General features: G+C 36.7%; 2 protein-coding genes and 1 long non-coding RNA gene across 3 annotated transcripts; 2 read left to right on the top strand and 1 right to left on the bottom strand.

Moving 5' to 3' along the window:
* The first annotated feature begins 78 nt into the window (after positions 1–78).
* LOC106131538 (uncharacterized) lies at positions 79–5,260 on the top strand. The gene is made up of 9 exons (XM_060949997.1): positions 79–208; positions 836–971; positions 1,545–1,682; positions 2,291–2,410; positions 2,935–3,098; positions 3,396–3,514; positions 3,872–3,992; positions 4,541–4,668; positions 4,974–5,260. The coding sequence occupies exons 2-9, from the start codon at positions 859–861 to the stop codon at positions 5,106–5,108; spliced, it is 1,038 nt and encodes a 345-aa protein (XP_060805980.1). The 5' UTR covers positions 79–208; positions 836–858; the 3' UTR covers positions 5,109–5,260.
* A 1,920-nt stretch (positions 5,261–7,180) lies between these two features.
* Positions 7,181–10,395, bottom strand: LOC106131515 (uncharacterized). Its single transcript, XR_001228516.2, has 3 exons — positions 10,349–10,395; positions 7,820–7,951; positions 7,181–7,398 (listed from the first exon to the last, which is right to left on the bottom strand). It is a non-coding gene; the product is annotated as an uncharacterized LOC106131515 (long non-coding RNA).
* Positions 10,396–11,941: 1,546 nt separating this feature from the next.
* LOC106131660 (protein jagunal) lies at positions 11,942–16,628 on the top strand. Its single transcript, XM_013330829.2, has 4 exons — positions 11,942–12,198; positions 12,588–12,729; positions 13,271–13,504; positions 14,788–16,628. The coding sequence occupies exons 1-4, from the start codon at positions 12,110–12,112 to the stop codon at positions 14,917–14,919; spliced, it is 597 nt and encodes a 198-aa protein (XP_013186283.1). The 5' UTR covers positions 11,942–12,109; the 3' UTR covers positions 14,920–16,628.
* Positions 16,629–16,727: the final 99 nt, after the last annotated feature.

Genomic DNA, 16,727 nt, shown 5'->3' with positions numbered 1-16,727 from the left:
TTTTAAAATAATGCAAATAGTTTTCATCTTAATTAACTGGCATAAAATTTAAAAAGAATAAATTTGTCACCGTCACCTATGGACCTGACACCACTCGTCCTACACTGGTCACTATCACGATGCTAAAGTTTTAATCGCAATAAAATGGATATTTGCGCATCTACAAACAAAAACCGGCATCACCAAGGACTGCTTAACCTACAGAAAAGTGAGGTTTTTATAAATATTTTTTAATTACTAGCTGTTGCCCGCTACTTAAAAAGTTTACATACAATCTGATTAACTACCAATTAGGTATTAAGTATAACTGCAAACTTTCAATGGCGAACAAACGTAGTACCTAAATACACACTTACATTCAATCTTACTTGCGCGATTTAGAATCTTTACTTGGCTTTTGATGTTGAACAAAGAGATATCGCCACACACGTTATGCTTCATAATAATGGCGACTCCAGTATTATGAAGCATAACGTGTGTGAAAGAATTGTGATTGGTAGGAACCTAACAAATCTGCCGTCTCACAATTAAGTTTTTTCACTGCGGGGGTCTGCCTCCCCGCTTCACCCCTGGCTTTTCCATTTCACATACCTTGGACACCCTACACAAACGATTTTCCCTAGTTTGGTTGGGTAAATTGTCAACGTTGATTGTCGAACTATATAGCTGGTGTAGAATGGCCGGATCATGAAGTAGCAACGTACTCGTATGTCCATGTACGCGCCATATCGTTCGTCCACCCTAGCATGCTTAGGTTAGGTTTATCGATGTAGGTACCCGGGCATATCACGATCTGCTTTTTTTTTAATTTGTCTTCTCTTCTGCATGATCACAGTCAGCCAGTAACATTTTACCATCATGGACGGCGGAGGTCGACAATCCCGCCTTTTAGGCCGGTTGCTCGGTAAACTACGCGGGGAACATCACCGGTACACGACGCTCGACAAGAACCTCTCTTTTACATCCAGTGTGTGAGTGTGTGTTGACAATTCTACATACATACATACGGTCACGTCTATATCCCTTGCGGGGTTGACAGAGCCAACAGTCTTGAAAAGACTGAATGGCCACGTTCAGCTATTTGACTCAATGATAGAATTGAGATTCAAACAGTTTTTTGCTGCAGCTACAGGTTGCTAGCCCATCGCCTAAACAAGAATCCCAAGTTTGTAAGCCTATCCCTTAGTCGCCTTTTACGACATCCATAGGAAAGAGATGGAGTGGTACTATTCTTTTTTGTATTGGTGCCGGGAACCACACGGCACAGTTTTGACAATTCTTATTAATCATAAGTTCTTTGACTCTTTAGTCGCCTGTTTTTACAGGGAGTTGGCGTGTCACTATGGCGGATCTGTCCTATGGAGCACAAAAAATGGCTTCCCTATTGCTACAATCCGTACAGATTTCTCTTAACTTGTACCTACTAATTAAATGCTCAAATGTTGTTTTTATAGCTAGCATAAGAAAAGTTAAAAAGAACGGCGGCGCAGCTGATAGGGTGTGTAATTGGACTGAGAATCTTAAAAATTTACATTTATTTTCAGTATAAGCGAAGACGCGGGCTGCGGAAGCGCCACGAACGAGGATGAGCAAATGTTCGGCTCCTCCAATCAGGATGGCGCGAGTTACAGCTGTAGCGCCCCTATAGATGATAATCAGTTTGCCGCCAATATTGATCTGAGGTGAGAGCTCAATGCTGCCGTGGTATAACTAAAATGCCGTTATCTGACATCAGGATTTACACCTTTTTTACCAGTAAAATAAGAAAAAAAAATCTCTTTCGATCTGTATACGACTTTTTGGTACCTTTAAGTCATAAATAGGCGTTCTCATTGATGAATGGCATCAGTTTAAATTTTTACCGCAGTTTTTGACGTTTTACCTCAAACAAGGATTTGGCAGATAACGGCATTTTAGTTATACCAGGGCACAATGGGTTAAGAGTCCTTATCTTCTTGTTTCTCCAGGCGTTAAGGCCCGGTTGCGTACGTACTCCTCAGGTCATTCAGGTTTTTACAAGAAGTGATTCTGATCGCCTCATCTTTTGCAGGGGAACCCAACTCATAGAACATGCTTACACATCTAAGTTGCTTGAATATGCAGGTTTCCTTGCCGTAAGAGTATCAGTTAGCACTCAAACTAATGTATAAATAACTTAGAAAAGATCCACTAGTATATGGCCGTGGTAGGATTTAAACATGCACCTCCTTGCGCGTCGTCACGCATTTTTATTTTACCACTGGTTTCTTCTTCATAAACTTTTCCATTATATATGTAGTCAAATTTTAAGGTACGGTGGGCAGTACCTCTCCCCGGAACAACTGCCGGAGTTCTGCGACCAGCTACACCATCTCGTCGAGGTGATACGTAACATACAGTCTTACGCCAGAGTTACAGGGGAATACCCGAGGTATTTGTAAACCCATTGTCTTATGCATTCTAATTTTTAATCTTGGCAATAAAATTGTTTTATGCGCTCCAATAATAACTTTATGTAATTTTTTACGTCAACTGAAATTGTCATACTGAATTACTTGTGCCAAGGCGCCATAACATATTCCTTATAACTAGTATAGCAGAGTTAAAAAGTTTTTAACAAGTTGATTCACTTTCTAAGCTAGAACCGTTTATATTTTAGCTTAATTATAAGAAATATGAACAATATTGTCAATATTTAAAGCTTTACAAAAAATATTCAAAATGCGTCCGATAATTCCAGAGCTTATCGTGTAAAAACACAGACTTTTGTTTATAGAGAATGTTTCATATAGGAATTTATGAAATAAAACAAATTCAAGCTTCGGTCTGATGATGACGCCATGACAAACTGATTTATTGTATGTCCGTTACAAACTGTTTAATTCTCTCTCTTGACAATGACATTGACACTCATAGATAATTAATCATATGACACAGAGAAAAATATATTTCTAGTGAACTGGAACGTCGCCTGGAACAAGAGGCGCGCGAGGTGTGCGCCCTGGCGGCGGAGGTGCGCAACGCGCGCGACGTGGTGACGCGCACGCGCGCGCAGCGGCGGGCGGTGCGCGCGCGCCGGCTCAACCTCACCACGCACCTCGCCAGCTTGAGGGACACTGGTGGGGCTTTATAATGTCGTAATGCGCGGAAGTATATTTGAGTAGCAATTTTTAAAATGTCGGATTATGAAAATAACGTCAAATGACTTTTCTTTTCAAATTAGATCAATCAATTGCGTCTCTGTCTAATTACACAAATAAGAAGGAGACGAAGATCTAGGGCTAAAAACCAAAAAAAGAAAATAGCCTGGTTGTTTCGGCAGAACCAATTCGGTCAGGTCAAGATGAAATAAAACCTTGCAAGTAGATTGTGTACACTTCGAGTGTTTTCCAATTATTGTATTCATTAATTTCTAGAGATTCGAGAATTGGAAAGCTCAGTGCGCCTCTCTGACCGCAAGCTGTTTAAAACCTGGGAGGCGCTGAAAGACTCCACCGACCCGGCCGCTTTTGACCCCTTACTAACAGAGATCAGGGTTCGTATACGTTGATTATGCACCAGATTTATGTGGAAATTTTGGAATTGTCCCCTAATTTGTAATATCATAATTCAGCTTCCTACAAAGACATTGATAACGTCACAATAGTTGAATCAAATTGGTGAAGCTGCGTACTTGCTATGGTCGCCATCTATAGATATAGCATACTTACTAAACTTATGCCACAGTTCGTCACTATACAGACAAGTTCAATATACTTAAGCAGAATTCAAGACAAAAATTCAGGCTTGACCTAGGTTCGAATCAAAAGTAAATCAAATTGTAAAACTGTATTCACTATCAATTTAATTGAACGACATTTTTTATGAAAATTTGCTATTTTTTTAAATATAGAACAAGCAGACGGCTTTAGAATGCTTGGTGCGGCTGATAGACAGTCGCCGGGTGAGTATCAACCGCGTGGTGCTGCCGCCGCAGCCGCTACCACCGCCCATGCCGAGAGACGAAAGTGAAGGTGAAATGTCTTGTTACCACATACATACATAAAGTGACTTCTATATCCCTTGTAGACAGAACCAGCAGTCTTGAAAGACTGATAGGCCGCATTTAGCTGTTAGGCTCAATGATCGCCTAAAAGAAGAATCCCAAGTTTATAAGCCTATACCTTAGTCGCCTTTAACAACATCCATGAAAGATTGAGTGGTTCTATTCTAAAGTGGTGGAAACCACACGGCATTACCATATATTTGATTTTCACAAAATCCTGAGCTCATCTTCAAAGAATTTTAATAGCGCTCGGCGATGAAAGGTCCACTTCGCGGGTTTAAACTATAGTTAGAACGAAACTTATTGGAATGCTTACTACTTCGGAACTTCATTTATCAGACGTAGGTATAGTTATACCCTAAGATTTTCACCTTGACTGGCCAAAAGCGGCCTGAATCCAACCTGTTTCTGCAACTTTAATTAAATGATAAGACAAAAAACAATACTCCGGTTTCATTCGTTCTGAAAAACCCTCCTTATTTTCACCGATTGAAAATGGAAAAGGAAATGTTCTAGAACCTTCGACCGGCGTATCGGGCGGTCGCCGGCACGAGAACCGTCGCGCCAACTGCAAGCGGAGACGGAAGGAAGCACGTTCCGTTCCACTCTCCAGCGAACCTAGCAGACATACTCCACCACCACAGGTAAATACATATTATACGTTTGTTTGTTTTTTTTGTGTCTGTATTGCACAGAAATTACGTTATTAGTTTGTTACATATGTTGAAAGTGTCGGTGGTTAAGGTGCCCATTTAAATGCGTGATCCGAATAAAAACACCGTTTCAAATCCCACATCGGCTATGTACCAATGACAATTTTCGAAGTTTAAAAAAATCATACATTAGTTTGCATACTAACCGATGCTCTTTCAGTTAGAGACGTTTCTATAGGTATGAATCATTCTCTCCGGGAACGGCATGATTTTATGGTCAAGAATTATTCTTTCAGGTAACCCTCTACATACAAGGCACAGAATGCACGTCTAGATACCGTGCGGGCAGTGCCGGGGCGGTCGCGCTACCGTCCGTAGATCTGCCTTCTAGAGGGAGCGTCAGGGATATACTATTCTTTTCTGCACATTGATAACATTGAATGAAGATTTCGGAATAATATGAGACTGTAGAAGTGGTTACGTTCTGGTGGAAAACTGCGTGCGCTGAAAAGACGTAGATTCTTATATTTTCAAGTACCATTGCCAGGGACATTTCTTTCTTATTATGATATTTACAGTTCAATATAACAGTTGGTCATAATTATTTTGGTTTCATTTGGTTATCTGATTTTTTTATAGTATAATTAACTATTTAGGTGCGAACTTGCGCCACCTACAAAAGAATAAAGGTTTTCCGCAAATCGCACACGATCTTTAAATTTTACCAGAATGAAAGGTACCGTATGTCCTTCAATGATATTTAAGAAAAATTTCAAACAGAAATGGTTCAGTAGATAACGCGTGGAGAAACAACAAACAAACAATTTCTCTAGAAATAACTATTGCCCTTGTACTGAATTTCTCTTTAGTTTAAGTTCTATTTTTTTTTTTCCTTGATGTATATAAATAAAAAAATAATTACTTTCGCATTTATACGAGGGTCAAACTGAATGATTTTAGAAAATCAAAAACTGAGCATTCTACTTTAATATTAGTTTTATTATATCTTTTCAAAATAGTGTCCCTTTACGTCAATACATTGCTGCATCCGATGGAACCATTGGGAGAAGCACCTTGCCCACTCTTCCTTAGGTGTCTCTTCGACGGCCCTTTCAAACGCAGCGACTGCTTCCTCAGCGTTCACAAAACGTTTATCGCGAAGTTTTTCTTTTATTTTGGGGAATAAATAGAAATCACAAGGTGCAAGGTCGGGGCTGCATGGCGGGTGACCCAGTAATTCCACATTTGATGTCTCCAAAAAGTCGATGGTTCGCCTGGCGGTGTGCGCCGAGGCGTTGTCGTGATGAAGGAGGATTCTGCTGCGAGGTCGTTTTTCCCGAACTTTTTCAAAGACAAGTGGCACACAAATATTGGAGTACCACTCTGCATTAACTGTTTTTTGATCCTCTAAAACAATTGTTGCGTAATGGCCTGTCCTTCCGAAGAACGAAGCCACCATCTTTTTTCCCACACTTCGACCTCTCTTCACTTTTGTGGGCAACTCCTCGAACGGAAACACCCACTGGGCCGACTGCCTTTTAGTTTCTGGATCATAACAATAAATCCAGCTTTCGTCACCCGTAAGTATGTCGAATACGGCATTTGAGTCACCTCCGTTAAATTTTTCAATCATATCACGGCACCAATTAACACGACGGAGTTTTTGGGGCTTAGTCAAATTATGGGGTATCCACCGGGCACAAAGCTTCCTGACCTCTAAATGTTCATGGAGGATTTTATGCATTTGGCTCATACCAATGCCTAGACTTGTCCGAATCTGCAGTTTGTCAGCCTTTTGTCAACTCTATCATACGCCGCACAACACTGATGTTTTCTTCAGTCGTCGCCGTAGAAGGCCGTCCCTCACGCAGATCATCGGTGAGATTAGACCGACCACGCTTAAATTCATTGAACCAGTTGTAAAAGTTGTTGAGTTAACTTACACCGAAAGTCATAAAAAATCATTGCACGAAAATTTCCTCGCGTTAAATTCATATTTTTGGCATGAATTATTTTCAATTGAATGAAATTTTTACTCATTATTATTGCTAAAGAGTTCAATTTTAGAAATCCGATTTAATTTTATCTATTATCTATCTATCTATATATATAAAAATGAATAGCTGTTCGTTAGTCTCGCTAAAACTCGAGAACGGCTGAACGGATTTATTTTTCTTGGTCTTGAATTATTCGTGGAGGTCTAGGGAAGGTTTAAAAGGTGAGAAATATTCGAATAATTGCCGGGAAAATCCTCAAAACAGCATTTAGTGTTAAGGGATGTCCAGTCCACCCTTAACATTTTTTTTTTTAACTAGAAATTACTTAAACATTATTTATATGGCAAAACAACGTTTGCCGGGACAGCTAGTATTATATAAATAACAAATGGCCAGTTCTAAAAAGTTTCAGTGTCGCCCTCGTAATATTAATAACCAGTGTAACGTAAAATAAAAGGTAGATTTATTTTCCCTCTTCGGAAAAAACATTACTAATAACGAACATATGGAATGGAAAATTTATTTCATCAAGTCTTACATATACATGTTTATTTTTTATTAAGGTTTCAAGTACTTACATATAATTCCGGTTATATTTACCTACAACACAGACACACAATTGTAATGTAAACAAAGGTGTTTTGTACAAATTAAACTATTTTTATTACACTGCTGTAACTACTGCTGGCGTCGTTTCCGATGCTTCCGCCGTGTGTTTCTTGGCCTGGAATTTAAATTTATAGAAGTTTAGTAAGTAGCACATTATAGATCTACCGAATATTATGTTTTGTCGTTAATTTATAGTAAAGTTCCCACGAATTGGAGCATAATCAACCTACGACTCAACGTCTGTCGCGCGGTTCCCTAGGCATGAGCCTTTGCCTGGCGAATAATCTTCCCTTTGTGGCGGTTAAGCCAGAACTATTGTTCCCGCTACATCAATGATAGTACAACTTCCGGATCAGCCCCTGTAGTACGTAGTACGCGCGACGCCGTTTCCATCTCGCGAAAAATTATCGCTTCACGTCATAATAAAAAGCGAGATAGCGATAGGTTTTCGCGCGGTAAAAAAGGCGCCCCCCGTGCCATGCTACGGGGGCAGAATAGTACAGTTTAGAAGAGCACAGTACAAAATTCTTTCTTACCTCCACTTCTTTGGGGACAGGGGGCGTGATTGCCAAGATTATTGTAGATGAGCCGTCTCCCGGCTTCTTAGAAGCAGACTCTGCGGTCGGCGACTGCGTGCCATCATCAGGCTTCGGTGCTGCTTGGCTAAGCTGTATCATCACGATTACGATATAGAAACTGTCTCCCATAGGGGTAGTGAGAGACATCGTTATATAAAAAACTTCACAAAATGTATTCAATTTCTAAATAAGGTAGGTATGGCATTTAACGCCCAATGTGTAAAAACGCCCGAATGCTAAAAATCGGAGATAATGCCGCACGAGTTACGTTATACTTCATGCACACATAGAATAAACCAATAGAAACGCGCGGACGCGACGCGGCGCCGCTCAGGCCATCGGTCGCTCAGTTGTGAACCGAACTTGAAGGACGCCGGCAGTGCACGCTGTTCTTATAAAAAATACTCCGACAAATCCGTAAGTTTTAATTCATTTTCTGTAATTTACATGTCTAATTTTGTGATAAGCGTTCTATTTAGATATCTTTATTCATATTTCATTGACAATTTGATTGATTTGTTTGTAATTATGTGTGAAAATATGAGAACTAGGTACAAGGTGCTATTCGGGTAATAACGCCCCGTGACGTGAGGTTTGGGCGTCAATAGCCTGTATGGGCGCTATTATCCTAAGTGGGCGTATTTATACAAGGCGAAAATCGATGTGTTTTATTTCATAATGATTTGCTTTTAACAGATCCGGGAAATGAATCCATCTCATTCCACACGTAAAAGAAGAGGGGAGTCATGGTCTGAAGACACTATGAAAGTTGCCATTAAACCTGTGCAAAGAGGTCATTTGACTCAGCGATCAGCAGCGGCAAGGTATAATATTCCGCGAAGAACTTTAAGAGACCATTTAAAAACAGGTCAAGAAATTAAACGTTTGGGGAGAAAACCTATTTTAACGAATACACAAGAAAAAGATTTAGCATCGCGGATAAAAAGATTTGCTAGTATTGGGATTCCACTAACGCCTAAATTCATAAGAAAACAAGCTTTCTTATTTTGCGAGAGATATGACATAAAAAATAATTTCAATAAATCCAAAAGGATTGCCGGCGTAGATTGGTTAAGATACTTTTTAAAAAGAAATCCATCCATTAGTAAACGAAAACCGCAAATAATGAACCCAGCTCGTGCACAAAAGTTGAATAAACCTATTGTTCAACAACATTTTCAGAATCAAATCAAATCAAAAATTGGACATGAGACAATGTAAATTTTGCAAGAAGTGGTACCATGAGGAGTGTGTTGGCCTCATAAAACGTGACAAAGACTTCATTTGTTCAAATTGCGAATAAATAGAAAAAGTATTAAAATTTCAAAGGATTGTAAGACTGATTACTGATACTCTGAATAGTCCGTAGGATATATAAGTTGATTACTGATCTCATTTATGTTTAAGCTATAATATTAATTTACTTCATTTCAGGGCGTTAATTGACGTACTGTTTTGGGGCGTCATTAGCCACCTACGGTGAATAGCGCCCAATAGGCATTTTAATAATAATCTGATTTTTTATTAAAATCCTTTTAAAATTGATCTTCTATTGTTATAGAACATGTTAAAAGTGAAATATTTTTGTTATAGATGATTAAGTAGAAATTACGAGATGTTTGAAAGTGTTATAAAATTATAATATTTTAGTATTTGTAGTTCATATAATGATAATTATGATGCTATCTAAAAAAAGATAATATAATATACTTTTAAGTTTTGTACGGCTCTAAGTCGAAATATATGTGTTTATTAAGATATTATGTAAATAAATATATGGGCGTTACTAAAAACTGTATGTTCAGTAACGCCAATGACAGGCTATTCAGAAAGTCTTTGTTTTCATAATCTTATATGACTGATAACATATATGTGTTACTTTTTTGTATTCTTTTTTTGACAATAAAACTATTTTTCTAAACAGTTTTTTAATCCAATCATTTTATTCAATAATATATTGAATTGAAATTAAGTGGGCGTTAAATGCCTATGATACCTTAGGTATTTTATTGACTACAAAATAGGTATTTTATTCACTCAATTGTTATCCAGATTGTGACAGGTATATCCTTTATGGGGTAGAAGAACCATTAACTACAAGTCTCGAAAGCAACGTTAAATTGGATGGCTTAGTGATGGAAGCGAGATCCAGATAAAAACGGGTAGGTTGCCTTTTTAAATCTGCGCGGGAAGAGCAACACTTGGCCCGCTACATGGTATTTTCTTCATTATTAGACCAGCATAAGGATACTTTTATATTAAAAACACAAGCTTGGGTAAATATTTCAAGAGGTGCGGCAATTTTGCGAACTATTGCGTACTTAATCAGAGCGTGTGAAATAAGTCTCAGGCCTTCGGTGATGTCCGGTCAGTCCAAAGATTAATGGTTCAAACGTGTACTACGCAGAATAAGTAAAGTAAAGATAGTGAAAGTATCTGACTTTCTCTAAGAACGCCTTATTACTTATACAAATATTTTTACTTTACCTGAATAGCCACAAACACGATCAGAGCGACCAACAGTACAATTTTCGCCATTACTAATGTTAGAAGGACAATAAAGTTCCTCCATTGCTTCCGTTTAATTTATAAGCGTGTTTTGGCGTAATGTCCGTTGTTTTTCACTGTATAACGAGCATGTTTATAAAACATGGCTTCGGAACAATGCTCATAGTTATCGGTTTTCCATTTATTGGACTAGATTTTCTGACGTCATGGAATAGTTTATAGTTCAGGGGCAGGTCCTGTGTGAGATAAAATTATTTTAAGTAGGTATTTAGTTTTTCCAATTCATGTAGGTACCTACGTTGAAAACATAGGTAGGTATACCTAAGAATGATAAACACAAGAAACAATTTATATACCTAGCCACCTTATAAATACATAATAATTGGCGGAGTAATTGCGTAATCCTAATCCAACTAATATTCACAGATAATACTTACTTATATAAGAAATGCATGCAATACAGTAGGTAAGTTTACCTCTTTACGTTATAAACTGACACACTCTTCTTGCAATTTTGCGTAATTAAGTGCCCATATTAGGAATCTGAATAAGGACATAGGGTACTTTTCCATCCACTTCCAGGCTAAAAATAATAGTTCCCGTGGAATTTGTGAAAAACCTGCAGATATTCTTTTGTGGGTTGCGCTAAATTCGTACGTGCAGATGGCGCTAAATTCGCACGTGCAGATGGCGAAATTCACGGGTATACCCATACCTACCGCACGGCGTTAAATTCGCGCAGACAAAGCTGCAGGTGAAAGCTAGTACCTAATCATTTCAAAAACACAGTTAAGTACAGTCAAATTGAGAATGGACAATAGGTCACCGTTTCATGTAATCGACTTCGTGAATTTCCATGTATATAGGTAATTCAAAGGGGTAAAGTTACAAACTTTACCCATGATTATTAACTTTGTAACCCATGATTGTAACTTTGATTGTTTGTTGTTAAGAGCCAAGCTTCGGAAAAGGTACCGAACCAATCATGATAAATTCCTTTACAGTCATAAACGCAGATACCTTCCCTCCATATCTTGGTGATAAAGGCTATGTATACGTTATGTAGACCACGGGCGAAGCTATGGCGGTCCGCTCGTCAGACGTGGTAAGTGTCGTGACGAAGTAAAATTCACAGATATAATATTAAAAAATTCAACCTTTAATTTTACGCTTCGGTTTTACGGCGCCAATTTTTATTTGAAATTTGACAGACCCCAATGAGTGTTGCCAAATTCCAAAACTACCTATTGATTTGACACCTCCTTGACACATGACTTAGGTACTTTTTTATTTTATTTTTTGAACTACTGTTACTTTCGTTGCACGCAAATCAACCACTGATTTTAAAACATTACATCAACACACTATAAAGATTATGTGGCTCTGTAAATTTCTTTTTAATGAAATGAAACCTCATAATTTTTTCCTAACAAAAAAATCAAAAACGTTAGGTATTACGAAAACTACATACCTACTTTGTTTTCTGTAAATAAAAATGAATTGTAAATAGATAAATTGGTACTAAACAAAACATTGCTGCGTAGAACGAAGCATGCTACCTAAAACCTTGAAACGTTGGCATTTTGCTTCTTCAATTTGGCACTTTGGCGGATGGTGTAAAAATGAATTTATAAAACATTAAAAATAATTACAGGGATTAACTGAATGATATTCATAGTGTTGTTTTAAATAATAGTGAAGAATATTTAGTGAAATATTTCTGTATAATTTTGTTATAAAATGGCTTCACGTGGAGGTGTTATGGTTACTGGAACGAACGGTGCGGATTTTGAGCATAGGGAGAAAATAGCTGCTCAATATCAAATAAGGTACGAAGTCTCATATGATTTATTAGTGAGGGAAGACATAAAGAAGGTAATGGAAATTAATTATAATGTGGTGCTGTGACAGACGGCATTATTCTACCAAGTTTCGTCAAATTATTTTTAGACGACAGCAATCGATAGCGGAACAATTCCGCGCCTTTAATTTGAAAATTAATTGACAAAAAGTAATTCTTTTATCTAAAGTATGTATGTGATTTTATCCTTGTGATCAATATAACAGTATATTTTCCACCAGCTCTCTCTTAATCTGATACAACAGCTAATCCCAGTGAAAGCGTAGTATCAAGAGATGAACATATTGTTATTAGGGGCTGTGATAAGAAGAATCACCACCTGGACAGACCAAATTGTAAGGTCATTTAATTTTTCAGTGCCCTCAACAAATCTCGGCTGAAGTACTGCATGTTCTTCCATCATGTGTTGTTCCTGGTGATGCTCGCCAAGTTGTCTGCTGACATTCTGGACAAACTAGACATATTCATACTTGAAATTGAAGAGTTACAAATACCAACGGTAAGATTTCCTTTTTAAAACAATATTATAAAAGCATGTTTTTGAAGATGGGTAAGTAATTTTGTCCGCATCTTTGAATTTCAATTCCATTTATACGGCATACAGCTAATCATTGCTGTTTAAGCTTGTATTAGCAATTTCCATCTCGTAACCAATAAAGATGATTTGTCTGGACGTAAGGGTGGTTTTATCCAAAAACCTTGGTCAAATCTACTTTGGTCCATACAATCCCTTTATACAGAATCATGTATCATCAAATTAAGAATATCATAAAATTTTTCCACAGTAAAAAGGCTTGCATCAACCTCTTTTCAGCTGTTGACTCAGATTCAGATTCTAGGGTCAACTAAATACAGTTTATAACCCTAACTTTTATTACGAAATGGTAAATAAATCTCAGGTGTGCAAGAATTTTGTAACACACTCTCCTTGCAACTCATGATTCCCTTGGCTAGGAAAATTAATAACATTTTTCTTATTAGTCGCATGAGTTAGCCTTGTTTACAATATTTAAGACTTATTTTGTTTTCTATCATTTCAGCCACTCTGGTGGGAGTACATCTGGTGCCTCTCCCTCCTTCTCTCCTTCCTCGGCCTGTCTGCGATCAAACGGAACAACATCAAGCATCTCCGCCGCTACATGTACGGTATCTCAGCGCTGGGCTTTGGTCCGCTGTTGTACTGCGTGGTGTACTACTGTGGTGATGTCTGGCGGTATCTCTCCAGGGATGAGGACGAGGATGACAGCAGCGAGGTTGAGATCGATTTGTGGCAGGTTGGTATTTAGTGCCGTGTGGTTACCGGCACCAATACAAAAAAGAATAGGATCACTCCATCTCTTTCCCATGGATGTCGTAAAAGGCGACTAAGGGATAGGCTTACAAACTTGGGATTCTTTTTAGGCGATGGGCTAGCAACCTGTCATTATTTGAATCTCAATTCTATCATTAAGCCAAATAGCTGAATGTGGCCATTCAGTCTTTTCAAGACTGTTGGCTCTGTCTACCCCAGAAGGGATATAGACGTGACCATATGTATGTTTGCATGTATGGTATTTATTGTACCTTCTTATAAATCAGGACTTGATTGAATTGGGTCCAAAATCTATTAAGGTATTTATTTATTTATCGATCTTGTCACGATCAAATCTGGCCTTGAATAGGATCGTGATCAAATGGGCCTTACAAATTGGGTTTAGATTGAACAGGCTTTGATCAAAATGGACCGAGATAAAATTTGGGTCATTTTAGTTAAAAGGCAAGTTTAAAGCACCACAAGTTAATGAGCTTGCATGAGAATATGAGATTGATAAATGTGGATGGACTACGTAGAAAAATCTGACAAATGAGTATGAATGTGTAATAATGTTTATTAAACAAACAAAAAAAAGAGTAAAATGTCATAATAGGTGGAAATATGTATATGCGTGAATAAATGTAGGTATGGTCGTTTATAATTTTTATGAAGCATGAGTGCTTTAAACAGAGGAACCTTCAAACATTTTTTCTTCGGATCGGAAAATTTACTATCAACATACTCTTCAGAAAAACAGGCCTATGAATGTTGTGTTCCTTGTTTACTATCAAAATATATGTTATAATAGTATAGGTATACAATATATTTATCTCAATTCCATCATTACGCCATACACCTGAATGTGGTCTTTACAAAACTGTTTCTTCTTCTTTACAAAACTGCTCTTTCTGCCCACAAGGGATATAGACGCGACTATATGTATGTATCTAAATATATGCATACATACATACATACATATAATCACGTCTATATCCCTTGCGGGGTAGACAAGGCCAATAGTCTTGAAAAGACTGATAGGCCACATTCAGATATTTTGCTTTAAGATAGAATTGAGATTCAAATAGTGACATGTTGCTAGCCCATCGCCTAAAAGAAGAATCCCAAGTTTGTAAGCCTATCCCTTAGTCGCCTTTTACGACATCCATGGGAAAGAGATGGAGTGGTCCTATTCTTTTTTCTCTTAGTCCCGGGAACCACACCAAACTACATATATGTTATAAATATATGTTATTTCCATTTCAGGGCTACCCATACGGTCTCCTTTGGTACGCATTTGTCCTCCTCGCGTCTCAAGTCCACTTCTTCCAACTTTACTTTTCATATAACCTTCTGAAGGCCTGGCGCGCGCGGGGGGCCTTAAGGAAATCTGATTGAATAATGTTCAAAGTTTTATCGCTGCCGGCTAAGCGTACTGTCGGCTGGGAGGATCGAGGACTCGGCTCTTTTGTGTAAGAGTATTGAACTGAGAATTTGATTGGTTGTAATATTTATATATTTTTTTTTTAACTGTTTGAAACATGCTGTTTTCAAAGTTTCACTCAGGTGAATATCTTGATTTGTAATGTTTAGATTGTCTATACACCTACATAGGTGTTTATTTTTTAATTTTAGCAGTGTAGCATGTTAGTTCGATTAACTGATGAAAAACAAAAATCTAGTCTAAAATTTTCAGTTTTTTTTTTTATTTTTGCTTGTTCCAAGAAAGAGTCTTATGATCTTATCTAATGTCAATTTTAATTATAATGACAGTATGCTTGCTTACTGCCAAAATATGTGAGAAAGTTGAGCTGGAAAAAGTTTTATGCAAATACTTATATGTATTTCACGACCATAGTAACACCTTTTCAGTAACGAAATACAATAAAAGGCCTATGTTTTTTCTAAAATAGTTTTTAAATACACTAAAATAATGTATTTTGTAATGATTTAATTACAAAGGTAATTTTCCTTTTATTAAAACAGCTCAATATATTAAAAAAATAAATAAATTATGAACTTTAAAGAGTACTTTTTGTCTACAGTATTGTTTGTCAACGGCTATAAGTGATTTTAATCCCTATAAGAATGGTTAAGAATGCCAATAGGTATAATTAATAAGAATTTTATTGTAAAGTTCAAATTCCTATTGGCAGATTAAACCCCAATATAAACTGGTTCAGTTAAAAACTGAACCTTTGTAAATAATTTCTAATTGATTTTTAGTCAAAAGTACGATAACTTTTCATTAAGTTTAAGTTGTAAATTAAATGATTTTATCTGGGATTTAATTTAAAAGTTGGGAGTTCTTTTGACTATAAAATCTAGTAAGTTTTAATACACATAACTTGAACTATTTTAGATACGTGTTTTAGATGTCTCATAGGTGTAATTTTAAAGCACAAATGACATTAATATTTTGTATAAAAAAGTGGTTACCTATTTACGTTAGTAATTCTGTTTTTTGTTAATTATTATTTTGAAATTATTAATTTATAAGATTGAACGGGTTATGGAGTTTTGACTGAAGTTTTTTGGTAGATGTTGTTATACCGATTTTACATTAGAATTTAAGTAATATTCTCAGATAAATTTTATCCAGCATTTTTATCATATTCGTATCGTAACTAAACTAAATGTAATATTACTGACATTTTACCATTATACAATCCTATCTTATTGAATGTATTTAAATCCATAGAAAAGAAATAGTTATAATAATCGGTGTTTCATAAAATATATCCAGTCACTTTAAAATTCAGTATTTTCTTAACAGTTTATCCATAGAATAATGTTCTTGTAGTGTCACGTCATAATAAAAAGTGAAACAGCGATAGTTTATCGCGCGATAAAAACTGCATCGCGCGTGAAATGCCACGGGGGCCGAATCTGATTTATATTGTAGAGTGACTTGTCTTATAAAATTGAGGTTACTATTTTTTTTATAAATCTTTAAGACTTCACTTTTGTTACCACTGTTTTTTGCGATGTAAATAAAGTACTTATTGTATACTGTCCAATTTTATAAAAGGCGTTAAAGTTTGTTTTGTTGTGAAAGTTTTTCCTCGAACACTGTTTCTTGAAATAAAATTATTTTTTAAAAATTATTTTATGTTTGAACTTTTTACTAGCTAATAATTCACTTTCGCAAAATGAGGCATGTTTCGCTAAATGTGGTCATAAAATGTCACTTTTGCAAAATATAT

This window comes from Amyelois transitella, chromosome 20 (genome assembly GCF_032362555.1).
Source record: "Amyelois transitella isolate CPQ chromosome 20, ilAmyTran1.1, whole genome shotgun sequence".
Classification (NCBI taxonomy): domain Eukaryota; kingdom Metazoa; phylum Arthropoda; class Insecta; order Lepidoptera; family Pyralidae; genus Amyelois; species Amyelois transitella.
This window is presented reverse-complemented; position numbering and strand designations above follow the sequence as displayed.